Genomic DNA, 27,849 nt, shown 5'->3' with positions numbered 1-27,849 from the left:
GTAAAAGTCATTTTACTTTAATACAAAATCATATATAGAAAGTCATATGAGCAAAATCAAATATTCACTAATATCAGTGAAGTCTTCATTGCAATGTCCACACCAGGTTTTCCTGCATCCTCTCCCCGTCCCCATTGGGCTGGTGTATTTCGCTGCTGTGTGGCAAAGACGTGGGCCCGGGGACGCAGAGCTGGCGTCCACATCTGCGTGCTTGGGGCCCCCTGGGTGGTTGAAGTGGGGCTGCAGGTGGCCCCACTGTTTTTTTCTTCTGCTTTCTCAATTTCTTTTGCCACTTCTCCTGCTGTGGCCCAGCGTTCAGGGGTGTTCAGTTCTGCAGCCGGGGAGAAAGCTTCACCCCTTCCTCCTCGGACGGCTTTGAGGGGAAGCGAAGAAGCAAGTGCAGTGGGTATGCGTGGCACCAAGAGATGACTGTGGAAGTTGTCTTTGTGGGTGGTCCTCCGTGTCTGAGAACGCAGTCATGGCCTCAGGTCTAGGTCTGCTTCCCCGATCGGAAAGAGAACCTGGGTCGGGGCAGGAGGTGGGAGGTCAGAGGAAACAGAGCGCTGTAGCGGGGGGTGCACAACCCCCTGCAAATTCTGTAAGCAGCTCCTGCAGGCCATTCACCCAAAAGTTTATTTCTTAAGAGCTCATTATGCAATAGGCACTGTTCCAGGGCTTTCTGTCTACTAGCTCATTTCACACTAATAACAGCATGAGGATGTTGAGTATAGTCAATATCCCCATTTTACAGATGAGCAAACTGAGGTTCTGGGAGGTTAAGTAACAGGCCCAAGGTCACACAATTTTGTCTTGGAACTGGGAGTTGGGCCCAGAAGCCCACTTAACCACTGTGCTAGACTGACAAACGGAGTCTGGAATGTTTTTGTTTTCATTTTAAGTGGTTTTTATTGTAGAGGAAACGGTAACTTCTCAGTGTTCCCTACAATGATAAAATGAATAATGACTAATATGTAAATTCTTGGATATAACAGATAACACATATAAAGATATCCCTGAAGCATGAACGCCAAACTTTCAGTCCTCCTGATGCACTAGACACGTGGGGGTGATCACAAAGTACAGTGTCAATGCTAGCTCAGGTTGTCGGAAAGACGCAAAGATGGCCAGTGAGCTGAGAAGTCAGTGATGGGGATACAGGCTCTTGCTTCTAGTCAGACAAGCCCCAGTCCCAGCCCCGCTAGCAGCTCTGCCGGCAACGGCAGGGGTGAGCCCTTGACTCATGTGTGGATACAGGCGATAGGGCACATCCACCCTCCCCCTGAACCTAAGTATACCACCTCCCAACCCCCACTTCCCTGCCTCAGGAAATGACATCACCCCCCACCCAGTCATTCAAGCCAGGAACTGGGAGTTGTTCTCAATTCCTCTCCTGTCATCCCATCTGTTGTATTTTAGTTACCATGCCCCAAATATGTTCCTAATCCCACCACTTATCTCTTCCACTGCCACCCCCAGGCTGAGCCACCCTGATGAGCATCACAGCCTTCCTGTCTGCCCCCTCCCCCACCACCCCCACAATCCACTCACACAGCAGTCAGCATGACTGCATCACTGTGCAGAGATAAGTCATTCCTCAGCTTAAACCCTTCCAGGGCTCCCCATTGTCCTCAGGACAAAGATAAAACCCTTCTTAGCGTGACCTAATTCTTCGGAAAGTCATTCATTCATTCACTCCGTAGCTTGTCTGATCATCAAGTCGTGGCCTCACTATCTTCAAACCTGTGTCTTCAGTGTTTGCTCAGTCGCTCAGTCGTGTCTGACTCTTGGCCCCGTGGACTGTAGCCCGCCAGGCTGCTCTGTTCATGGGATTCTCCAGGCCAGAATACAGGAGCAGGTTGCCATGCCCTCCTCCTGGGGATCTTCCCAGCTCAGGGATCAAACCCAAGTCTTGCATCTCCTGAATTGGCAGGGGGGATTCTTTACTACTAGTGCCACCTGGGAAGCCCATGACCTTAGGCTGGCTTACGTACATTTCATTTTTGCCATATCAGGCTCAAACTCCAATTATGTGACCCAAAGAACTCCCCAAGAAGAGAAAGAAAGAAACCAGTAGCTTATGGGTCTGGAAGCCTTGTTTCCAGTGCGATCCTCAGCCAGTGAATATCCCACATAAACACTTTCAGATCTGATACCCTCTGTAGGGTGGAGATGCTCTCTCATACATTATCTTACCACAGGAGACCCTTTCTAGGGAGAAGAAACAATTTGACTCTGTCCTATCAACGCTTCTTCACAAAGCAGTCAGAGTAAACTTTTGTTTTTTCAAAAAGATTTTATTTTTTATTCTCGGCTGCATCATGCGGCGTGTGATATCTTAGCTCTGGACCAGGGATTGAACCCATGCCTACTGCATTGGGAGCACAGAACTTTAACCCCTGGATCACCAGGGAGGTCCTTAAGCTTTTTATAGGTGAATATGGACATGTCACTCCCCAGCTTAAAACCTTCCAAGGTCTTTCCAAAGCACTTAGAATGAAATCCAAAGTCATCACTGGGATCCATGTGGCCCAGAAGGACCCAATCGCTCCCCACTCCAACCTCACCTGCCTTCTCTTTGCTGCTCCAGCCACTATCATCTTTGCTGCACAAGCTGTCTCCAGCCTCTGGCCTTCATACCCGCTGTTCTTTCTGCCAGGAAGGCAGGGAAAACTCAGATCATTATGGTCTTTCAGAACTTAGCTTGAATGCTGCCTTTTCACAGGTGCCTTCCAGGACTCCCCAAATCTAAAGTAGCTCTTTATCGGGACTTCCCTGGCGGCCCAGCAGTTACGATTCAGTGCCTCCATGGCAGGGAGGATGGGTTCAATCCCTGGTCAGGGAACTAAGGTCCCCCATGCCTTGAGGTGAGGCCAAAAAAATTAAAAAGTAGCTCCCTATCAACCTCTCTCTTAGCACCCTATTTAATGGTCTTCAGTGCATATAGGGCCATCTGAAATGTCCTGACCAGTTCACTATCTACCTCTCCCGCTAGAATGTAAGCACCCTGAGGGCAGGGACTCTGGCTTGTTCACTCTACCCCAGCACCTAGAACAGTGCCTGCTGCATGATAGACCCTCAATAAATATTTGTTGGAGGAATAAATAAATGTGGTGTCAGGTGGTCTTGTCTGACATAGCTGTTTTCACGCAGTCATTCAAGAAAGCTTGGACTTCCCTGTGGTACAGTGGATAGGAATCTGCCTGCCATCGCAGGGAACACAGATTCGATCCCTGGTCCGGGAAGATTCCACATGCTTTCGAACAACTAAGCCCGTGTGCCACAACTACTGTGCCCACCTGCTGCAACTACTGAAGCCTGTGTGCCTAGAGCCTGTGCTCCACAGCAAGAGAAGTCATCGCAATGAGAGGCCCATGCGCCACAGTGAGGGAGTAGCCGTGCTGGCCGCACCTAGAGAAAGCCCAAATGCAGCAATGAAGACCCAATGCGAGCAAAAAATAAGGAAAGAAAAGAAAGGAGAAAAGAAAGCCTGGCAGAGACATCCTTGGTGGTCCAGTGGTTAGGACTCCACACTTCCACTGTAGGGGGCCTGGGTTTGATCCCGGGTGAGGGAACTAAGATCCCACAAGCCTGGTAATACTTAACTAAGAAGATGCATACTCTGTGGGCTATCTGCCCCCACAGAATCATGTCCTCCCTTCTGTGGCCTGCTCTCCGCTCCAGGAGGCTGACATCTGTGGATGATCTCAACAAGCTCCCTTGTCCTCTAGCTTCTGGCTGTGCTCAGCCAATGGGAGGCACCAGCAGGAGCTGGGAGGGTGGGAGGAGAGAAGTGTAGGGATATTCACTCCCAGCTCTGTCCCTGCCGGCCTTGTCTCACTAGCCACTGTGTGTTCCTCTTCTGAAGGCCACACTTCAGTCTGACTCCCCCAGGGCCCCTCACAGCTCCCTTTCCTCGCTCCTCTGTTGCCCGCCCCAGGGTGCTTCTCCATCCCTTATCTCTGTTCCCACATCTGTAAAATGTCCCTTCTTGAAATCTTTTCAGCCACTCCTTTTGAGTGAGCCTTGGTTTCTTGATAAACAAGAACCCTGGCTGATAGGCTCCGTGGCCTTGCAATTTTCCTCCTGGATGTCTCTCCCTGGGAAATTCACACACAAGTCCATGAGAGGACATGAATAAGCATGCAGATATTCACTGCAGCACTGTTCACAGTAGGGAGAAGGCAATCTGGGATCCCATCACTGGGGTTAGAAACAAGACGTGTGTCTACACTGCTAGGTGGATAGATCTTAAAAAACTGCTTAGGGACTTCCTTGGTGGTCCAGTGACTAAGACTTCGAGCTCCCAATGCAGGGGGCCTGGTTTGATTCTCGGTCAGGAAACTAGATTCTGCAAGGTCACAATTAAGACCCAGTATATTCAAATAAGGCCCTCCCTTGTAGCTCAGGTGGTAAAGAATCCACCTGCAACGCAGGAGACCCTGTTCCAATCGCTGAGTCCGCAAGATCCCCTTGAGGAAGCCATGGCAAACCACTGCAGTTTCTTGCCTGGAGAATCCCATGGACAGAGAAGCCTGGCAGGGCTATAGTCCATAGTGTTGCAAAGTGTTGGACAGGGTTGAAGCGACTGAGCACGCATGCTTGCATAGTCAAATAAATAAAAAAAATTAAAACAAAACAAAAAAATTGCTTAATGTCCATCAAGAGATGAAGAGATAAATCAAAAGTGGTCTACATATACCATGGAATATCACCAGGCCTTAAAAATGAAAGAAATTCTGACATGTGGTGCAACATGGATGAACCTAAGAACAATGTGCTAATCATATAAGCCTGTCACAGAAGGACAAATACTGTATGTCTCCTCTTATATGAGGTCTCCAGAGTAGTCAGATTCATAAAGACAGAGAGGGGAGTGGTGGTTGCCAGGGGCTGGGGGAGGGGAACTGAGCAGTTAGTGTTTAATGGGGACAGAGTTTCAGGATGGGATGATGAAAAAGTTCTGGAAATGGATTGTGGTGATAGCTGCATAAGAACATAAATTTCCTTTTTTCTTTTTTTGGCCACACCACACAGTACGTGGGATCTTAGTTCCCCGACCAGGGATCAAACCCACGCCTCCTGTAGTGAAAGTTCAGAGTCTTAACCACTGGACTGCCAAGGGAAGTCCCTGTAAACATATTGATATTTAATGCCCCTGAAAAATGGGGACTTCTCTGTTGGTCCAGTGGCTAGGACTCCACACTCCCAATTCAGGGGCCTGGGTTCGATGCCTGGTTGGGGAATTAGATCCCACATGCCAAAACTAGGAGTTCGAATTCTGAGACTAAAGACTCCAAGTGCTGTGGCTGGGGATCTGGAGTACCTCAACTAAGGATCCTGTGTCCCACAAGGAGACCTGGTGCAGCCAAATAAAAAAGAATTTTTAAAAAATGATTAAAATGGTCTCACAGACATAGAAAACAATCTATTATGGTTACCAAAGGGGAAGTATGGGGGAGGAATAAATTAGGAGTTTAGTATTAACAGATACACACTATATATAGAATAGATAAACAACAAAGACCTACTGTACCACATATGGAGTAATATTCAATAACGCATTATAACCTACATCAGAAAAGAATATTTAAAAAGATATATATTATATATGAATAACTGAACCACTTTGCTACACACCTGAAACTAACACAACACTGTAAATCAACTATACTTCAATTTTTAAAAAACGATTAAAATGGTAAATTTTATGTTAGGTATAACTTTTTAAAAACACTGAAGAAAAGGCTCATTCACACTCAGTTCTCAAAACCCAAAGCATTTGACCACATATTGCTTAAAGCTGTGCCGCCCAAAACAGTGGCCACTACGAGTCTTAATTGAAATATGCTGTCAGTGTGAAATATACATGAGATTTCAAGGGCTTACTATTTTTAAAAAAAGACTGTAAAATATGTCACTAATAATATTTTATAGTGATTACACGTTGAAAATGACAGTGTTTTGGAAGCATTGGATTAGTAAAACATATTACTAAAATTTTTGTAAAAAAGTGCCTGAAGAATTATTCCCTGGTGGTCCAGAGGTTAGGACTCTGAGTTTCCACTGCAGGGGGCAGGGGTTCGATCCCTAGTTGGGAACTAAGATCCCGCAGCCATGGCGCAGAAAAAAAAAAAGCCTAAAAAAGAAGAGTGCCTGGTAAAAAAGAAAACAGTGACAGTGCTTAGTGAAGGGGGAAGAAAGCACTAGGAAACAGAATGAAGATGAAGTGTAAAACAAAATATCAGTTACCACTGAAAACACACCCACATAAGACAATATATACTTTTTAGAACACATTAAATACATATGAGATGGGCTGAGGGGGAGGGGAGCTGGGAAGCAGATTGCAAATGGGCGATGGAGATAAAGAAGGAATAAATAAAAGCAAGAAAAAAGAAAGCTTGTGCTGACAGCAAAGCTCATCGTGCCATGAGCTGAGAATCACTAATGGAACACTCTGTTCCTGAGGATCCAGAAAAAGAAAAATCTCTCTTCTCTCTTGAAACAAAGGCATCTTAATTAAATCTGCCCTGGGAGGTAACCCAGAATCTCTGACCCCTCAAAATTACTTCCCTGTAAAACCGGAGGCAACAGAGTCCTTACAAAATCGGTCATGGCAGTACCCCCAGGGTGAACATCTTGCCTGGCGCACAATATAGACTCAGTGAGGGTCTGTTGACTAACTAACGACCAAATAATGTGAATAGAAGTTGAGGTCCCCTCAGCCCTCCCTGGGAGGCAAGACTAATGAAGCAAGAGCTGGAGGGAGGCTGAGGACCTGATGCAACCCACAATGATGGTTCATTCGGATCACACAATTTTTATTTTTAAGCTTAAATGATTTGCCAGCATTTGGAAAACAGATTCCATGAACAAATCCGACGTCTTGGCATCGCTCAAGAATCAGAAAGTCTGTTAACAAGTTGTTCACTGGCCAGAAAGAACTGAAGGGCAAATGTCCCCACCCCACCCTACACCCCCCTCACACATCCACATGAAGTGCTTGGCCCCCGCAGGCTTTCAAGTTTGACATCCTTGACCAAAGCCGTTTCTCACTTTCGATTCCAAAAGTCCAGGAGCTGGTAAACTGTCACCAGGTCATTTTCAAAGCAACCAAGACCAACAGGCTGCTTGCTTCAGCCTGGAGTTGAGGAAAGGTGTGCCTCAGTTCAGCTCAGTTCAGTCACTCAGTCATGTCCAGCTCTTTGCGACCCCATGGACTGAAGCATGCAAGGCTTCCCTGTCCATCACCAACTCCAAGAGCCTGCTCAAACTCATGTCCATCTAGTCGGTAATGCCATCCCACCATCTCATACTCTGTCATCCCCTTCTCCTCTTATCTTCCATCTTTCCCAGCATGAGGGTCTTTTCCAATGAGTCAGTTCTTCACATCACATGGCCAAAGTAGTAGAGTTTCAGCTTCAGCACTAGTCCTTCCAATGAATATTCAGGACTGATTTCCTTTAGGATGGACTGGTTGGATCTCCTCGCAGTTCAAGGGACTCTCAAGAGTCTTCTCCAACACCACAATTCAAAAGCATCAATTCTTTGGTGCTCAGCCTTCTTTATGGTCCAGCTCTCACATCCATACATGACTACTGGAAAAACCATAGCTTTGACTAGATGGACCTTTGTCAGCAAAGTAATGTCTCTGCTTTTTAATACGCTGTCTAGGTTGGTCATAGTTTTTCTTCCAAGGAGCAAGCGTGTTTTAATTTCATGGCAGCAGTCACCATCTGCAGTGATTTTGGAACCTAAGAAAATAAAGTCTGTCACTGTTTCCATTGTTTCCCCGTCTATTTGCCATGAAGTGATGGGACCAGATGCCATGATCTTAGTTTTTTGAATGTTGAGTTTTAAGCCAGCTTTTTACTCTCCTCTTTCACTTTCATCAAGAGGCTTTTTAGTTCCTCTTTGCTTTCCACGTTGTCACCCTGCTTATCTGAGGTTATTGATATTTCTTCTGGCAATCTTGATTCCAGCTTGTGCTTCATCCAGTCTGGCATTTTGCATGATGTACACTGCATATAAGTTAAATAAGCAGGGTGACAACATACAGCCTTGATGTACTACTTTCCAAATTTGGAACCAGTCTGTTGTTCCATGTCCAGTTCTAACTGATGCTTCTTGACCTGCATACAGGTTTCTTAGGAGGTAGGTAAGGTAGGTATTCCCATCTCTTAAAGAGTTTTCAACATTTTGTTGTGATCCACACAGTCAAAGGCTTTAGCATAGTCAATAAAGCAGAAGTAGATATTTTTCTGGAATTGTCTTGCTTTTTCTATGATCCAACAGATGTAGGCAATTTGATCTTTGGTTCCTCTGTCTTTTCTGAATCCAGCTTGAACATCTGGAAGTTCTCGGTTCAAGTTCTCTGTTGAAGCCTAGCTTGGAGAATTTTGAGTATTACTTTGCTAGCATGTGAGATGAGTACAATTGTGCAGTAATTTAAACATTTTTTGGCATTGCCTTTCTTTGGAATTGGAATGAAAACCGACCTTTTCCAGTCCTGTGGCCACTGCTGAGTTTTCCAAATTTGATGGCATATTGAGTGCAGCACTTTCACAGCATCAACTTTTAGGATTTTAAATAGCTCAGCTGGAATTCTATCACCTCCACTGGCTTTGTTCATAGTGATGCTTCCTAAGGCCCACTTGACTGAACTTCACACAGGATGTCTGGCTCTAGGTGAGTGATCTCATCATCATGGTTATCTGGGTCATGAAGATCTTTTTTGTATAGTTCTTCTGTGTATTCTTACCACCTCTTCTTAATATCTTCTGCTTCTGTTAGGTCCATACCATTTCTGTCCTATATTGTGCCCATCTTTACAAGAAATGCTCCCTTGGTATCTCTAATTTTCTTGAAAAGATCTCTACTCTTTCCAATTCTGTTGTCTTCCTTTGTTTAAGAAATGGAAGAAACTAAGGTGTGCCTAGTTGTATTCATACCTGGAGTCAGAAAAGGCACATCTGGGGACTTCCCTGGTGGTTCAGTGGCTAAGACTCTGTGCTCCCAATGCCGGGGGTCTGGGTTCAATCCCTGGTTGGGGAACTAGATCCCACCTGCCACAAGTAAGAGTTCGCATCACACAACTAAGGGATCCCACATGTCATATCGAAGATTGAGGATCCTATGTGCTGCAACTGAGACCTGGCATGGCCAAATAAATACTTTTTTAAAAAAGAAGAAAAGGCATATCTCAGATTGTTGTCCAAAGTTTCCCCACATTCAATTGTCTGGGCATTCATTAAAAATCCAGATTTCTGGGCCTCCTCCTAGAACCAGCAATTTGATTTCTGAGAATCTGAACTTTAACTATCATCTCACAGTCTATGGTTTGAGGTGCTGCAACCAAAGAAACCAGGAATGAACAAAGGGGCATGAAAACAAGGGGAGTGTTCGAAGGAAACTGTCTTATGTGTCCTAATGTTGGGAGACAGGGGGCCCTCCAGAGTTGGAAGTAGAAGAGGTGATGATTTAGCCCCCGTAAACTCCAATAATTATTGCTATTGTTTTTCTTGTTTAATATTATTAGTATTATTATCTGGTTATTGTTATTATATCACAGGGAGGCAGTAGAGTGTAGAACCTGGGCTTCCTTGGGTTCCTGACTTCACTACTTACAATGTGTGTGACCTTGGGTACAGAACTTTACCCCCTGGAATTTATTTCCCCATCTGTGAGTCAAGGATAACAACAGTGTCTACCTCATAGGGTCGCTGTGATGAGTCCATGAATTAATAATGTCAGGTGCTTACGCTACTGCCTAGAAGACAGCATAATACACCAGCATAGCGTTTTCATATCAGCTGCAGGACCGCCACCAGGAGAACAGGGCCTCTCCCCTCACCCCCACTCCTTCCTTTAGCGACTATTTAGTGGCAACATGGGGCAGCAAGTCAACTTACAGTTTCCTTATGATTGTCTTCTCCTCCTTGTTGCTGTTGGCATTGCTGCCCCTGGGAAAAAGAGCCTCTTTCTCTCTTCTTCCTCCTGGGCCTTCTCTTGGTGGAATCAGACCACTGGGAAAAATGAGATAAATAAGTGGGTTGTTTTATTGCAGATCTCTTATCTGTGCATCTTTGAAAGTGAAGGTTCTTTTTTTTTACAGTTTATTTATTTACATATTCATTATTATTATTATTAAAACATATGGAATGCTTTATGAAATTGCATGTCATCCTTATGTAGGATGACATCTTGCATAATCTTCTCTGTTTTGTTCCAATTGCAGTAAATGTGCTGCTGAAGCAGGCACTGAACGTGAAGTTTCTTCGTAATTATTATTATATTAATAATGCTATCATTGAAAGCTCTAGAGTTAGATATCCTGACCCAGATCTCTGGAATCTTCCTTCCTCTTTTCCAGTGTTGATACCTCTTCTTTCCTTCTCTTATCTAATTACCATGGCTGGTACTTCAAGCTTCTCTAATTTCTAGAAATATGATCATGTATAAATTCTCTAACTCAGGGCTCCCCAACCTTCAGGCTACCGACTGGTACCTCCTGTCAGATCAGCGGTGGAATTAGATTAGAAATAAAGTGGACAAAAGTGTAAAGCTCTTGAATCATACTGAAACCATCCCCCACTCCACCCTGGTCTGTGGAAAAACTGTTTTCCATGAAACTGGTCCCTGATGCCAAAATGGTTGGGGACAGCTGCTTTAACTTAAGCCTTGATTTCCTAATTGGAAATAAAAGAATCATAAAAGTACCTGCCTTCTAGGATTGAGGGATTAAGTGAGCTAATACATGGAATTCATTCATTTAACAAATATTATTAGGCTACATAGTCTACCAAGGTATATAGACATAGCAATGAACAAAACAGATAAAATATCTTTTCTCATGTAATTTATATTCCATTGAGAAGAAAACAGTCAACGAACAAATAAGTAGAAATGTAAAAATATACAGTAAGTCAGGTGGTGCTAAGAGCTAGACTGATATTAATCAATAAGATACTGAGGTCAGGTGACCCAAAGAGATCCAGAGTATTTCCCTGGACTTGATGTACAGAACTTGGAAGAAGGCTGTTCTCTCTCACTTGCTCAACTGGGACTGCCAGCAGTCATGCTCCCTAAGATTCAGAAAAGGATTGCCTTTAATACAAGATAAGGAGGCCAACAAAGAAACAGAATCAAAGAAAGAATCAGGACTGGGGTCCCTGATTCCAACCCTGAGGTCTTAGATGCAGTTTTTTTCTTTATTTCTGAGAGCAATTCTAGGATCCTTCCTAGCTATGTGAACCAAAAAAATCTCCTTTGGTACTTTAGCTGATTTGAAATAAGATCTCTGTCACTTGCAACCAAAAGAAGCCTGACTGTGATGAAGCATTTCAATGTCTGACCCAGTAAGCTCATTAGATCCACTTAGGTATTTTGTTGTGTGTACCAACTGGTAAATTTATGCCTATGCTACAGGCATCAATTTCCCCCTTACCACAGACTTAATTATGTCCTTCCAGAATTCACATATTGGGACTTCCCTGGTAGTCCAGTGGCTAAGACTCTGAACTCCCAGTACAGGGGGCCTGAGTTCAATTCCTGGTCAGGGAACTAGATCTCACATGCTGCAACTGAGAGCTTGCATGCCAAAACTAAAGGAATCCACATGCTGAAACTAAGACCCAACACAGTCAAATAAAAACAATAAAAAATTTTTAAAAAAGTTTTAAAATAATTTGTATGTTGAAGCCCTAACCTCCGGTATTACAGTATTTGGAGATAGGGCCTTTGGAAGACAATTAGGTTTACATGAGGTTATGAGGGTGGGCCCTCATGATGGATTGCTGCTGCTGCTGCTGAGTTGCTTCAGTTGTATCCGACTCTGTGCGACCCCATAGACGGCAGCCCACCAGCCTCCCCTGTCCCTGGGATTCTCCAGGCAAGAACACTGGAGTGGGTTGCCATTTCCTTCTCCAGTGCATGAAAGTGAAAGTGAAGTCACTCAGTCGTGTCCTACTCTTCGAGACCCCATGGACTGCAACCAACCAGGCTCTCTGTCCATGGGATTTTCCAGGCAAGAATTAGTGCCCTTTTAAAAGGAGATACAGCTTTCTTTCTTTCTCATTCTCCCCACCAGCTGAGGACACAGCAATATGGCAGCTGTCTACAAGCCAGAAAGAGCCAAAACCAACCATACTGGCAGCTTGATCTAAAAATTACCTTTCCCCACTACCTACAGCTATCAGTTCAGTTCAGTCGCTCAGTCGTGTCCGACTCTTTGCGACCCCATGAATCGCAGCACGCCAGGCCTCCCTGTCCAACACCAACTCCCTACAGCTATAAAACACCCTAAAACTAATTGATTTACAATAATGATGGGGGACTGCCTTGGCAGTCCAGTGGTTAAGATTCTGCCTTCCCATGCAGGAGGTGTGGGTTCAATCCCTGATTGGGGAACTAGGATCCCACACATGGCACAGGGTGTAGCCAAAAGTTAAAAAAAAAAAAAAAAGTGAAAACAAACAAATAAAAAACAATGATTTATGACTTCTCATGATGGCTCTATTTTTTTTTTTCCTGGCTGCTCTGCACAGCTTGTAGGATATCAGTTCCCTAACCAGGGATTAAATCCAGGCCTTTGGCAGTGAGATTGTGAAATTCAAACCACTGAAACTGCCAAGGAATTCCCAGATGGCTCTATCTCTTATGGTTGATTTGGTGGTTCTCCTAATGGTCCACTTTGGGGTTCTCAAGTGGCTGTGTTCAGTTGGTGGATCAGCTGGGGCTGTCATATGGGACCCCTCGATTCTTCTTCATGTGACCTCTCCACGTGACTGCCTTGAGCTTCCTCATAGCATGGCAGTCTCAAGGCAGCAGTCTGAGAGCATAAACATGGAAGCTGTTAGGCCTTCGAGAGTCTTAACCTTGGAAGCCAAACAGCATCACTTCCACCACATTCAACTGGTCCAAGAAAGTTATAGGGCCATCTAGATTCAAGAAAAGGGAAAATAGACTCTACTTGTACTCTGATGAGAGGAGTGGCAAAGTCTCACTGCAAAAAGAGTACAGGATGGGAAAAACTGTTGCATCCATCTTTGGAAACAGCCTACCATAGCTGCCCTCAGTTAAAAACTATCCTTCGTATGAGCCTGGGCTTCCAAATTGATGCAGTTGCTAAGAGAACACCTCAGTTGACATGCTGGTTTCTCCAGAATATATAACACTAGAGACTAAACAGAATCCGGCTATCTGTCTATCAGCCTGCACCAGATGGGAAGTGCCCATCTGTTGTTCTCTGGGAATTCAAAACTGGAACCAACATGTGTTGCTTTATTCACTTGCAAGCTGCTTACGGCATTGGCAGTCTAGCAGTTCCTCTTTTTAATTAACTGTGTCTGAAGCACTTATTAAATGAGATGAAGGCAGGTCTTTCCATTAACGTGGTTCCAACCTCAGCGGAAGGAAGACAATTAAATTCAGTCCTTTCAGATAGGACTTTCTAAGGACATTTTTACTTTGCTGCTCTCTTAATGATATCACATTGAATGAATTTAATGAATAATATCATTGGGGGACTTCCCTGGTAGTCCATTAGCTAAGACTCTGTGTTCCCAATGCAAGGGGCCTGGGATGGATCCCTGGTCAGGGAACTAGATCTCACAAACTGCAATTAAGAGTTTTTATGTTTCAATTAAAGATCTCTCGTGCTGCAAACTCAGCATAGTCAAATTAAAAAAAAAATTTTTGTTTGGTTTTGTTTCAGAGTACATCCCATACTTCCAAACTTTCCAAGTTTCAATGTGGTGTGATAATTAAAAGCTCAGGCTCCGATGTCAGTCTGTCTGACATCACATCTCAAGGTTGCCACCACCAGCCCAGGGACTTTGAGCAGCTACTTGACCTCTCTGACCCTTAGATCATCTTGGGGATAATATTACCCTAACTCACAGGCTTGCTGTGAACACTAATTGAAATTATGCTTGGGATACACTAAGCAGAGTTCCTGGTAAATCTGTACACAGGTCAAGAAGCCACAGTTAGAACTGGACATGGAACAACAGACTGGTTCCAAATTGGGAGAGGAGTACATTAAGGCTGTATATTGTCATCCTGCTTTTTTTTTTTTTTTTTTGCTTTTTTAACTTATATGCAGAGTACATCATATGAAATGCCGGGCTGGATGAAGCACAAGCTGAAATAAAGATTGCCAGGAGGAATATCAATAACCTCAGATACGCAGATGACACCACCCTTATAGCAGAAAGTGAAGAGGAACTAAAAAGCCTGTTGATGAAAGGGAAAGAGTAGAATAAAAAGCTGGCTTAAAATTCAACATTCAAAAAACTAAGATTATGGCATCCGGTCCCATCACTTCATGGCAAACAGATGGTGAAACAATGGAAACTTTATTTTATTTTCTTGGGCTCCAAAATCACTGCAGATGGTGACTGCAGCCATGAAATTAAAACACGCTTGCTCCTTGGAAGAAAAGCTATAACCAACCTAGACAGCATATTAAAAAGCAGAGACATTACTTTGCCGACAAAGGTCTGTAGAGTCAAAGCTATGGTTTTTCCAGTAGTCATATATGGATGTGAGAATTGGACTATAAAGAAAGCTTAGCACCAAAGAATTGATGCTTTTAAACTGTGGTGTTGGAGAAGACTTTTGAAAGTCCCTTGGACTGTAAGGAAATCAAACCAGTCGATCCTAAAGGAAATCAGTCCTGAATATCCATTGGAAGGACTAGTGCTAAGCTGAAAACTCCAGTACTTTGGCCATCTGATGCAAAGAACTGACTCATTGGAAAAGAGCCTGATGCTGGGAAAGATGGAAGGTAGGAGGAGAAGGGGACAACAGAGGTGGTTCGATGGCACCACCGACTTGATGGACATTGAGTTTGAGCAAGCTCCGGGAGTTGGTGATGGACAGGGAAGTCTGGAGTGCTGCAGTCCATGGGGTCGCAAAGGGCCAGACACAACTGAGCGACTGAACTGAACTGAACTGATAAATATTAGTTGGCACAGGACATCCCTGTGGTCCAGCAGTTAACACTCCACGCTTCCAATGCAGGGGATATGGGTTTGACCCTGTGGAACTAAGATCCCATGTGCTCTGCAGCACCACCAATACACCAAAATGAAACAAATACTAGTTGACTGAGCCTGTGCTCTAGAGCCCGCGAGCTACAACTGCCAAGTCTATGTGCTGCATCTACTGAGGCCTGTGCACCTAGAACCTATGCTTTGTAACAAGAGAAGCCACCACCAGGAGAAGCCCTCACGCTGAAACAGAGTAGCCCCAGCTCGTTGCAACTGAAGAAAGCCTGAGAAAAGCAGCGAAGACTCAGCACTGCCAAAAGTAAATACATAAATAAATAAGAGAAAAACAAATATTAGTAGGCAATACGTTTTTATTCTTTTGGTCTTTCCTTTGCCTGCCTCTAATGAAACCTGCTTTGCTTAACTGCAGGCTTCTCAGAATGATTCAACCACAGAGCTCCTTTATGCCGTGCCATGTGGCTTGTGGGATCTCAGTTCCCCAACCACAGACTGAACCTGGGCCACGGCAGTAAAGGTATCGAATCCTGACCACAGGACCACCAGGGGACTTCTAGAGCTTCCTTTTCAAGAAATACCTATGTAAACTAAAATATTTTGGGAAACTTGGCACAGAGGGATACAACAAAGTTCAAACCTGCTATAGCAACAACTTCCTTATTTCCTGCCTTGCTTATCCTACAATTCCTCCTGTATGCAATATTATGATTTTTTTAACTTTTAATTTTTATACAATTTCAAACTTAGAGAAAAGGTATAATATTAGTGCAAAAACTTTCCATATACTTTTAACCCCGATCCTTCAAATGCTTATCCATGTATCTATCTACCTACCTAGCCATGCATCCATCTTTCCATCCACCTACCCATCCACCCCTGCAACTATCTACCTTCTCTCTGAACTCTCTTAAGAGTGAATTGGAGAAATCTTACCCCCTTACTCCTAAATACTTAAGTGGCTTTCCAGAGAACAAGGACTTTCTCTTACATAACCAAGTTGTTCAGTTATCAGAATCACCACATTGATCTTTTCAAATAGTGAATCAGATCTGGTCATTCCCTTGATTAAGGCAGCCTTGAGTCTTCTTGTTACATTTGCTATAAAACTAGAGCTCCTTGGTGGGGGTGGGATGAATTGGGAGATTGGGATTGACACATATACATTATTGATACTATGTATCCAATAGACAAGTAATGAGAACCTACTGTGCAGCTCTGGGAACTCTACTCAATGCTCTGTGGTGACCTAGATGGGAAGGAAATCCAAAAAAGAGGGGATATATGTATACAAATAGCTGATTCACTTTGCTGCACAGCAGAAATTGATGACACTGTAAAGCAACTATGTGTGCCAGTCGCTCAGTTGTGTCTGACTCTGCAGTTTCGTGGACTGTAGCCCTCTAGGCTCCTCTGTTCATGGAATTCTCTAGGCAAGAATACTGGAGTGGATTGCCATTACAACTATACGCCAGTAAAACAACAACAAAATAAAAAACCTAAAGCTCCTTTCTGTGGCCAACACAACCAGCGCCTGGTCTCTTCTGAACCATTGTATACCTCACAATCCAAGTTCCACCATGGTGGGTCCCCTAAATTGGCCAAATGGTTCCCACCCCAGGACCTCTGCACTTCCTGTTCTACTTTTGCCCAACCAAACTGTTACTTGGTTGGCTGCTTCTTGTCATTCACCTCAGAGGGGTCTTCCCTGTCCACCGAATCTGACACAGGCCCCTCCCAGCACTCCAGTCTCTGTCAAATCACTTTTCTACATTCTCTCCAGCATCCACCGTGCTCATCCTGCGGGCTCATTGTAGGCTTCCTGGCTGAGTGCCTATCTTCCTGCTAGCCTAGCACGGACTTCCTATTTTATTTCCTGCTCTACCCTCAGTGCCGAGAATAGATTCCAGCATAGAGTGGGTCTCCAGCAAGTTGACTGGACAAACATCAGAACAGATAGGTAACATATCAAGGAGTTCCAGACAGGATCTGGGCCTGCAGAGTAGGAGCCCCAGGGCAGCAGGGCCCACCTCTTATAGCACTGCAGCTCTTCCTGCACCACCAGCAGCTGTGACTTGAGCTTGTTGCGCTCCTGAAGCACGTCCCTCAGCTCCTGCAGAGTAAAGCGTGGTCGGTTGGGATCTGTCAGGTCAACCACCATTTTGTCTGGTCCCAGGTTCACCTGTAAGAAAGGACATCACTTGTACATTTTACCCCATGAGGATGGACTTTCCATCCCAGAAAGGAAAGTTCTCTTGTTCTGTTACTCCCAGGGACCTGATGAGGTGAGGCACCACCCGCTGCAAGTGTTTGGTTGATGGTAAAGAGTCTGGGAATTCCCTGGCAGTCTGGTGGATAGGACTCTGTGCTTTCGTTAGGACTCTGGGCCCTGGGGTGATCCCTGGCTGGGGAACTAAGATCCTCTTTAAAAATTTTTTAAAGAAGAAGAAGCAGCAAGAGTTCTAAGTACTATTCTCCAAGAAAGGAGCCAGGGCTCCTTGGAGAGGGGCTGAGTCTAGGGCTGGAGCAGGGCAAGTCCAAGTTTAGTCTGGAATATTCCATTGTGTAAGGGATGGAGACAGAGCAAAAGGACATAATTCGAAGGCGCTCCTACTGGCCAAACTGAACAATCTGAGTAACAACATTAATAGCAAGAATGGATAATAAGCCATCAAATAATAAGAGGAGGACTCAGGAATCTATACTTTTTTTAATTTAATTAACTAATTAATGGGGATCTAATAGCTAACTTTATATGTCAACCTACTGGGCTAAGGAATACCCATATAGTTGGTTAGCCCATTATTTTGAGGTGTGTGTGAAGGTGTGTTTTGGAAGAGATCAGCATTTGATTTGGTGATCTAAGTACAGCAGAGGGATCCCCCCAGTGTGGGTGGGCATCATTAAGGGCCCAAATAGAACAAAAAGGTGGAGAGAGGGTGAATTCACTCCCTGCTTGAGCTGGGACATCCTTCTTCTCCTGCCCTTTAGCACTGCACATCAGTGCTCCTGGTTCTTGGGATTTCGAACTGTCCCAAACCAGGACTTTTACCATCAGCCCCTGAGACAAGCCTTCCAACTTGGACTGAATTACGACACCAGCTTTTTTGGTTCTATAGCTTGCAGACATCAGATTGTGGAACTTCTCAGCCTCTATAACCCCCTGAGCTGATTCCTATAATGAATATTCTCATCTATATCTATAGCTACATCTATATCTCCTCTTGTTCTATTTCTCTGACTAATACACTGGGAAGGAAGGGAATCTGTACTTTACAGCAGAATGCCAATTAATATTTATTTATTTATTTGACTGCACCAGATCTTAGGTGAGGCACAGGGGATCTTTGATCTCTCCTGTATCATGCAGGATCTTATAATTGTGGCATGTGAACTCTCAGTTGCAGCAAGTGAACTAAGAGTTGCAGCATGCGGGATCAGCATGGGGGATCTACTTCCCTGGCCAGGGATCAAAGCCCAGACACCTGCATTGGGAGCAGAGTCAACCACTGGACCACCAAGGAGATCCCTGGAATGCCAATTAATGTGTAGAAGATGATAAGAGTTAGAAAATCCTTTTGCAACCAATTTAGTAATAATTGATTCAGGCAAGACTAATGAATGGATCTAAAACCATTGGGTGAAAATTTGTCGGAGAACAGGATATTTTACAGTTTCAAAGTATTTTCCCATAGGCTACTTGCAGAAATTTTGTAGACAACACTTTAACCAAGGGCTAGAAGTTACCATCACCAAACATCACCAATGACGACAAACTGAATCAGGCACCTTCTGATCCAAGACACTGAGAAGGATATAGCATCACTTGAGTGATAACCCTGCTAAACATGTGTTACTTGTTTAAAAATGAATCTAACTGTGAGGAGACACCAGAACAAGCTCAAGTTGAAGAACATTCTACAGACACTGATACATAATATATTCAAAAATGTCAATGTCACGAAAGACAAGGAAAAGCTGAGGAACTGCTCCAGACTAAAGATGACTAAAGAGAGGTGTCCTACTTCCCTGGTGGGTCCAGTGGTTAAGACTCCGAGCTCCCACTACAGGGGGCAAGGGTTCGATCCCTGGTTGGGGAATTTAAGATTCCGCATGCTTAGAGGTGCAGACAAAAAAAAAAAAAAGAGAGAGAGAGAGAGAGATATTTCCTAAAGATACTGTACAACTCTATACTAGATTCTGTATCAGAAAAAAAAAATGCTATAAAGGTCATTATTATGAATTTTGAATAGGGATGGCATTTAGATCTTAGTATTCTACCAACTTTTCCCCCTGAATTTGATCATTTATTGTGGTTATATAACAGTATGTCTAGGAGATACACACGAAAGTATTTAGTATTTAGGGTGAAAGATCCTAATCTTTTACTAACTCTGCAGCTAACATAATGTCTGCTCAAATAGCTGGGCAGACTTTGAATGAGTAAATAATGTGTATATACATATGTGTATATTGACATTGACATTGAAGTCGCTCAGTCGTGTCCGACTCTTTGTGACCCCATGGACTATTCCTCCGTCCATGCAATTTTCCAGGCAAGAGTACTGAAGTGGGTTGACATTTCTTTCTCCAGGAGATCTTCCGGACCCAGGGATTGAACCTGGGTCTCCCACATTGTAGGCAGACGCTTTACCGTCTGAGCCACCAGGGAAGTCTCATGTGTATATGGGTGTCTATACTTCAGTCTGTATATCTTTTTTTTGGGGGGGGAGGGGGGGCTGGACTATGCGGCACGCAGGATCTTAGTTTCCCTACCAGGGACTGAACCCACACCCCAGGCAGTGGAAGCAGGGAAGTTTCAGTGTCTATTTCTGTTCTCTTAAAAATAATTTTATTTATTTTTGGCTGTGCTTGTCTTTGTTGCTCTGCATGGGCCTTCTCTAGTTTTGGCAAGTGGGAGCTACTCCCTAGTTGCAGTGCTCCAGCTTCTCATTGCAGTGGCTTTTCTTGTTGTGGAGCACAGGTTCTAGGCTTCAGTACTTGTGGTGCATGGGCTTAGCTGCCTCGCAGCATGTTGAATCTTCCCAGACCAGGGATCAAACCCACATCCCCTGCATTAGCAGGCAGACTCTTAACCACTGAACCACCAGGAAGTCCCAGTGTGTATTTCTTAAGACATACTATACACACACACAAACACACATCTACACACACCTGAATACAACAACTGAATCAGGGTGAAAGGTATACAAGTGTTCATTGCACTTGTCTTGCAACTCTTCCATAGGTTTGACATTGTTTCAAACTGAAGTTAAAATGAAGCAAATATTTAAAGACAACCTAAATGTCCACTAGCAGAATTCTAGTTAAATAAATGGAGGCACAACCACACTCGGGAATATTCTACAGGGGACAAAGAGAATAAGGCAGACCTCAAAGAGAAAGGCAGTAGTGCCCACATTCCTCCTCTTGGACTGACAAATATCAGTGGTGTTTGAGGAAACACTGTCGTAAAAGCTGTTGGGAAACTGGCTCCTTCACTGACTGCAAAGGGAGCCAATCACTTTATCCCCTTTAGAATACAATTTGGCAACAGTTCCTGGTGGCACCAGGCTTCTCTCGTGGCTCAGATGGTAAAGAATCCACCTGCAATGCAGGAGACCCAGGTTCGATCTCTGGGTTGGGAAGATCCCCTGGAGAAGGGAATGGCAACCCACTCCAATATTCTCTTCTGGAGAATCCCATGGACAGAGGAGCCTGGTGGGCTACAGTCCATGGGGTTGCAAACATCAGATACAACTGAAGTGACTTAGCACGTATACACATTAAAATGTCAAATGCCTTTCCTTTGACCCAGTGAGTCCACTTCCTCTACATATTCAGGGGCCAACTGGTACAGATCAGACTAACCCACTGAGGCTCGGGCTCAGAGCAAATGATTGGAAAACAAAGGTCTTTTAATAGGAAACTGGTTAAAGGAGAGATTCTTAACATTTTTGTGTTCTACAAACCTTTTTTGGCAGTCTGGTAAAGCTCATCTGGATTCCATCTCAGAATAATGATCTTAAATGTATAAAACAAAAGGCATAGGATTACAAGGAAACCAACTAAGATAACATACACTCATCAAAATCTAAAAATAAATATGTGATCCCGAGACCTGCTCCTTCATTAAACACAATGTAGCTACATGTCCAATAAGATACAGAACAAAAACAAAGTTTTGAGATACATACTACATTGTAATGGGATATGAAAATACCTGTGATTTCCATTGATGATTGTCACAGGTACTACTGATAATATTACTGTGGTTTGTTTTCTACATTCATGATTTTTTTTAATTTATTTATTTTTAATCAAAGGCTAATTGCTTTACAGTATTGTGTTGATTTCTACCAAACATCAACATGAATGCATTCATGATTGAATAAAGTGGTACTACATTTCATCTGGAGGCTGGTGAAAATAAAAATATAATTTCTTCCCATGCAAGTTCATGGATCTCATGGATTAGACTCATAATCTAGGGGAACAGGGGGGAGCAGGGTTCCAAAAACTCCAAGCTGAGAACCCTCAGGTTGAACAATTGATATTACCGTACAATGGAAGTTTCCAAAAGCCATTAAAAGATGAGGAAGTAGAGATTTTGCTGGTGATCCAGTGGCTAAGACTGAGCTCCCAATGCAGGGGACCCAGGTTTGATCTCTGGTCAGGGGACTAGACCCCACAGGCCACACTAAAAATCCTGCATGCAACTAAGACCTGGTGCAGCCAATAAATAAATAAATACATTAAAAAAAAAGATGAGGAAGCTCTTTATATTCTGACTTAGTACCACTTTCATGCCATATTAAGTGAAAATAAGCAAGGGGCAGAACAGGGCATATATTATCATACTATCTGTGTGAATAACAGAAAACTATATTCATATCTGCTTGTGTTTGCATGAAGTATCTCTGGATACTTTAAGAAACTGATTGCTTAAATTTTTTCTGAGGGGATATGAGAGCTTTTCCAAAGCAAATACTTTTGTAACTTTTGAATTTTGAACTTAAATTTTTTTAAAAAAAGGGAAAAAATCTCACACCTATTAGGATGGCTACTGTAATCAAACAAACAAAATACAAAATAACCAGTGTTGGCAGGACTTCCCTGATGGTCCAGTGGTTAAGACTCTGTGCTTTCACTGCAGGGGACATGGGCTGATGATCCCCTTGTGGCTCAGATGATAAAGAATCCACCTGCAATGCTGGAGACCTGGGTTCAATACCTGGGTTGGGAAGATCCCCTGGAGAAGGGAAAGGCTACCCACTCCAGTATTCTGGCCTAGAGAATCCCATGGACTATATAGTCCATGGGGTCACAAAGAGTTGTACACAACTCAGTGACTTCCACTTCACTTGACTTCACAAGGAATATCCCACATGACATATGGTGTGGCCAGAAAAAAAAAAAAAGACAAACAAGCTTTGGTAAGGATGTGGGAAAACTGAAATTCTTGGGCACAGTTGATAGAATGTAAAATGGTGAAGCCACTATGAAAAACTGAACGGCTGATCCTTTAGAAATTAACAACAGAATTATCACATGATACAGCAATTCCACTTTTGGGTATATACCCAAAAGTCTTGAAAGCAGGTGCTTGAAGATTGATTTATAGATCCATGTTCAAAGAAACAATATTTATACAGATCACGAGGTGGAAGCAGCCCACGTGTCCACTGACAGATGGATAGACAAACTGGTGAATCCCTACAATGGAATATTATACAGCCTTAAAAAGGAAGGAGATTCTGACACATGCCACAACATGGAGGAACCTTGGGACATGAAGTGAAATAATAAGTCAGTGGCAAAAGAGCAAAAATCATCTGATTCTACTTATATGAAGTACCTAGAATAGGTAAATTCACATAGACAGAAAGGAGAACAGAATTACCAGAGGCGCAGGGGAGAAGGGAAATTTGGAGTTAGTGGTTAGTGGGCACCGAATTTCAGTTTCGCAAGATGGGCATTTTGGAGGACGGTGGTGATGTTGCATAATAATGTGAATTGACTTAATGTCACTGAACTCTGTTCTGAAAAATGATTAAGATGGTAAATTTCACCTCTACTTTACCACAGCTAAAAATAGTAATTAAAAAAACAAGAAGAAAAAAAAAAGACAAGGGCATATTTTTATAAACTGTCTAGCGGCATTAAATATTCATTCTTTCTGCCTTTTCCCCCACGCTCATTCTCAAGACTATGGTTTGGGAGGAAAATGTGCTAGCTTATCTGGGGCTAATGAAGCTTGTCTGCTACGCCCCAGGCAGAAAATGGCCCGGGCCCTGTGCAAACCACACTGTTTACGATCCATCATGGGTCTATCTTTGTGCCTGGAGTTGGAGATGACAGGAAACAAGCGCAAAATGTGAGCTGAGGGATCTTGGGCAAGTCATTTAACTGTTCTTGAATCTCAAAAGTCAGGCTTCTAATGATAATTCAACCATCTCATATGACAGATCCTAAAGAAGAACCTCCTCTACAAATAGCATTGTCACCGTGACTGATGAGTAGGTGAAGGAAAAGTGTACCAACAAAGCTACCAGAAGTCTTCACTCTTCCCTGTGAATTTCAGCCACCCTTTTTCTGTTGTCTTTTCATGGCGCGCTTCTCGGTCTGTAATCCTGTGGGCTGGTTTTGAAGGTCTGTGTGTCTCGCTTCTCCCACTAGTTGTGAGGTTCCGTGAAGGCAGGGACCTTGTCTAATTTAGCTCCATAGCTCCAGGGCCCTCACAGTGTAGTCACTCATCCATGTCACCACAAGTAAAGTTACAGGTCTGTACCTCAGCACGGTGTGGTTAAGACTAGCATCTCTGAGGACTTCCCTGATGGCTCAGTAGACAAGAATCTGCCTGCCAATGCAGGAGACATGAGTTTGATCGATCCCTGGTCTGGGAAGATTCCAGATGCCCTGGGGCAACTAAGCCTGTGCTTCACGATGGGAGAAGCCGCCTCAAGGAGAAACCTGTGCACCGCAGCTAGAGAGTAGTCCCTGCTCGCTGCAAATAGAGAAAGCCCTCAAGAAGCAATGAAGACCCAGCACAGCCAAAAAAAGAAAACCAGACTAGCATCTCTGAACTAAAATCCTGCCTCCACCTCTTACTTGCTCCAAGTCCTTGGCAGATTACTTAATCGTTCTATGTCTCCGCTTCTATAAAACGGGAATAATAATAGTATGAGGATCAAATGAAATAATTCACTTGAGGAAGTTTTTAAAACTGTAACTGGAGACCTACTAGAGAGTTGTGATATTAATTTAGTGAGTTGCAAAATAATTTAAAAATTCATAAAAATAGAATAGGAAAGTATGACTATATATCATGTTTAGTAAGGGTGAGTTAGGATAAATTGTTTCTTGAAACTTTTTGTTTCACCAGTTCTGAATATTGATGCAAAATGTAATTTTGTAAAATAGGGGTATAACATATATACAGAAATATGCACTAATCTTGAATTTATAGCTTGATGATTTTTACCATATGTGTATACCCAAGTAACCACACCCAGATTAGTTCCCTATATATTTCCTTCTTGTTCTCTCCCACTCTCCCATCCTGGGGTTACCATCAACCTGTCTTCTATAAGTAAAGATGGGACTTCCCTGGTGGTCCAGTGGTTAAGACTCCACACTACTAATATAGGGAGCTTGGGTTTGATCCCTGATTGGTGAACTAAGAATCCACATGCCACCTGGTGCAGTCAAAAAATTTATATAAAGATTACTTTGCCTATTCTTGAATTCTATGTACAGGAGGCTCTCTTTTGTACCTGGCTTCTACCTCTCAGTGCAATATCTGTGAGATTCATCCATATAGTTGAGTGTTTCAGTACCTTCTCATTGTTGTGTAGTATTTCATACCACAAGTTAAAAAATCCATTCCTCTGTTCCATCTGGATTCCCAATTTGACACAATTATGAATAAAACTGCCCTGGATATTCTTGTACATATTTTTCTGTGGTCATAAGCAGTAATTTCTCTATAGTTAAAATGTATCTCTTACTCCAGGTCAAAGATTCTCAAATCATGAAACCTGGACCAAGAGCGCCTGTATCATCTTGGAACCTGTGAAAAGTTGTAGATTCTAGATCCCACTGCAGACCTACTGAGTTGGAAACTCTGGGACTGGGGCCAGCCAATCTGTGTTTTAATCACTCAAGGTGATTTTGATGCCTGCTAAAAGCTTGAAATGCCTGCTTCCCTGGTGGCTCAGATGGTACTGAATCTGCCTGCAAGGCAGGAGGCCCGGGTTCTATCCCTAGGTGGGGAAGATCCCCTGGAGAAGGAACTGGCAACCCACTCCAGTATTCTTGCATGGAGAACCCCATGGACAGAGAAGCCTGGCCGGCTACAGTCCATGGGGTCGCAAAGAGTTGGTCATGACTGAGCGAGTAACACAGTAAAGCTTGAGAACCACTGCTCAAGGTCCCCATCAACCTGTCTTCTGCAAGTAAAGATGGACTTCCCCGGTGGTCCAGTGGTTAAGACTCTGCCCTTCCCTCTTCCGCAGGAAGCCTCTGCTTTAGAACATACTCAGTGCATGTTTTGGCCCAGCACCTAGTAAGTGCTCAGTTAATGTTACCTATCATAAAGCTTCTGGGCTTCCCAGGTGGAGCAGTCGTAAAGAATCCACCTGCCAATGCAGGAGACATAAGAGATTCAGGTTCGATCCCTGGATTCCTTGGAGGAGGGCATGGCAACCCACTCCAGGATTCTTGCATGGAAAATCCCATGGACAAAGGAGCCTGGTGGGCTACAGTCCATGGGGTCGAAAAGAGTCAGACAAGACTGAGCAACTGAGCACACACAACACTTCTAAACTGAGGACTGGATACTCGTGGGGAGTTGTTTTGAGGGGTTTGGATGTTCAAGAGAGGTAAGCGGCCCCCCTCCCACTGGGAGCTCCCTGCACCCCGCCCCCGGGGCGAGTCCCCGCTCTCCCGCACTCACCTCCCTGCCGGCGGCCGAGCCCTCTCTCCGCAGCCCCTCCACCTCCTTCCTGAGGTTGTCCCGCTCCATTCTTAGCTCCTCCACCGTCAGGTTCCCTTCATTCACCAGCGTCTCCAGCATCTCCAGGACGCGGACGATCTTGAACTGCAGTTGTGTCACCCGGGGGTCACTGCCCAGGGCCATCAGCTCACGGCCCATCACGTAGGAGATGTCATATACGTCCTCAGCGGTCAGCTGCAAGGGGCTCTTGCCCAGAGCCCCCTCGGGTCCCGCCTCGTCCTCCTCCTCTTCCTCTTCTTCCTCTCTCAAAGGGGGCTCCTCCATGGCGGCCCAGACCCCTACAGCCTCCGGAGCTGCTTTCTCGGAGTCTGCGAACGTTCAACTTCCTCCAGCACAGAAAACTTTCCGCTCGCTGGGCCGAGGACCCTGCCGGGCCCGGGGGCGGGGGAAAGTGGCCCAGAAGCGGCCAATCAGCGCCGCCGAGGGGTGGGCCCGGGAGGTGGGGGCGTCTGTGGAGGCCACGCAGGGCGGCTCGCAGGCCCGCGCTCCGGTGCACCGTCCACCCCGAAGTCCGTACAGGAGTGCGGGCTCCAGGATACGGTTCTGAGCACGAAAGGACAAGAGGAAGGGAAGGCAGGGGAGAAGAGGAACAGAAAGGTTAAAGGGTGACTGTGGTCGCTCCCAGCTAGAGAGCGGCTGCAGACCGGGGGAAGGGCAGCGCCCCCCAGCTCCGCCCCTTGGTAACGGCGACCGCGGAAGCCGGGTTTCCACGGAGACGGGGGCGGGGTTTCCACCGCAGCCTGGGAAAGAGGCTAAAAAAGCACACAGCTTTTCCCTTGCTGCACTCGGGCCTTCCAGCCATAGAATTTGCATGGTATGTGGAGGCAGATCCGGTCTCTGAGAGTATTTTCTGCGGCAAAGCGGGAAAACAGCAGAAGGTGGCAGCTCCAGGAAGTCCGGAGATCTGGACTGCGTAGAGCTTTCAGGCCCACTGTCACCTGGACCTGCAGCATCTGACCCTCAGTAAACTGGAGATTTCCCTGCTCTGTGCACCTGGCCCTCTCCTGGGATCCACCACTTGTCCAGCGTATGGCCTTGGAGAGTTGCTTAACTCCTCCTAAACCTCACTTTGCTGCTGCTAAGTCGATTCAGTCGTGCCCGACTCTGTGCGACCCCATAGACGGCAGCCCACCAGGCTCCCCCGTCCTTGGGATTCTCCAGGCAAGAATACTGGAGTGGGTTGAACCTCACTTTACTACTGTGTAAAAAACGGTACCAACGGAATAGGGTTTCTGTGAGGAATATACGAAATCTTGAGACAAAGTGTGTGACAAATGCTATCGGATATTCTGCATTCTTTTCTCCAACAAACGCTAAGCTTGTGGTCAAGAAAACAAACAAAATACATACTATTTTCAGATGGTACAATAGTCTAATTGTAATAGTAACAGTCTAAAGCAAGCCCCTGGGCAAGAAAGAAAGGGAAGTCTGTCAGTCATGTCCGACTTTGCGACCCCATGGGCTGTAGCTTATCAGGCTCCTCTGTCCATGGAATTTTCCAGGCCAGAGTACTGGAATGGGTTGCCATTTCCTTCTCCAGGGGAACTTCCTGACCCAGGCATCGAATCTGGGTCTCCCGCATTGCAGGCAGATGCTTTACCAGACCTGACAAGACCCTGTGATTAAATAGGTAGATAAACTATTAGGCTTACCATAAGTAAAATAAGTATATCCTTACAATGGAATGTTCATTCAGTTCAGTTCAATCACTCAGTCGTGTCCAACTCTGCGAACCCATGGACTGCAGCACACCAGGCCTCCCTGCTGCTGCTGCTGCTAAGTCGCTTCAGTTGTGTCCGACTCTGTGCGATCCCATAGACGGCA

General features: G+C 44.6%; 1 protein-coding gene and 1 non-coding gene across 2 annotated transcripts; both read right to left on the bottom strand.

Moving 5' to 3' along the window:
* RILPL2 (Rab interacting lysosomal protein like 2) lies at positions 1-26,658 on the bottom strand. The gene is made up of 4 exons (XM_055550313.1): positions 25,966-26,658; positions 17,039-17,190; positions 9,912-10,025; positions 1-521 (listed from the first exon to the last, which is right to left on the bottom strand). The coding sequence occupies exons 1-4, from the start codon at positions 26,287-26,289 to the stop codon at positions 491-493; spliced, it is 621 nt and encodes a 206-aa protein (XP_055406288.1). The 5' UTR covers positions 26,290-26,658; the 3' UTR covers positions 1-490.
* On the bottom strand, positions 10,150-10,261 carry LOC129630484 (U6 spliceosomal RNA). The gene has a single exon (XR_008703737.1). It is a non-coding gene; the product is annotated as a U6 spliceosomal RNA (small nuclear RNA).
* Positions 26,659-27,849: the final 1,191 nt, after the last annotated feature.

The sequence above is a fragment of the Bubalus kerabau genome, chromosome 16 (assembly GCF_029407905.1).
Source record: "Bubalus kerabau isolate K-KA32 ecotype Philippines breed swamp buffalo chromosome 16, PCC_UOA_SB_1v2, whole genome shotgun sequence".
Taxonomy (NCBI): domain Eukaryota; kingdom Metazoa; phylum Chordata; class Mammalia; order Artiodactyla; family Bovidae; genus Bubalus; species Bubalus kerabau.
The sequence above is the reverse complement of the archived record's forward strand: the minus strand, read 5'-3'. Positions and strand labels throughout refer to the sequence as shown.

What these genes read in the sequence shown, in the direction of transcription:
- RILPL2 (XM_055550313.1), bottom strand. Translation starts at nt 26,289, where the DNA reads ATGGAGGAGCCCCCTTTGAGAGAGGAAGAAGAGGAAGAGGAGGAGGAC. An exon ending in GAGCTGCAGTGCTATAAGAG is followed by an intron (nt 10,026 to 17,038) that starts GTGGGCCCTGCT and finishes CATTTTTCCCAG; the next exon opens with TGGTCTGATTCCACCAAGAG. An exon ending in AAGACAATCATAAGGAAACT is followed by an intron (nt 522 to 9,911) that starts GTAAGTTGACTT and finishes GCCCCGACCCAG; the next exon opens with GTTCTCTTTCCGATCGGGGA.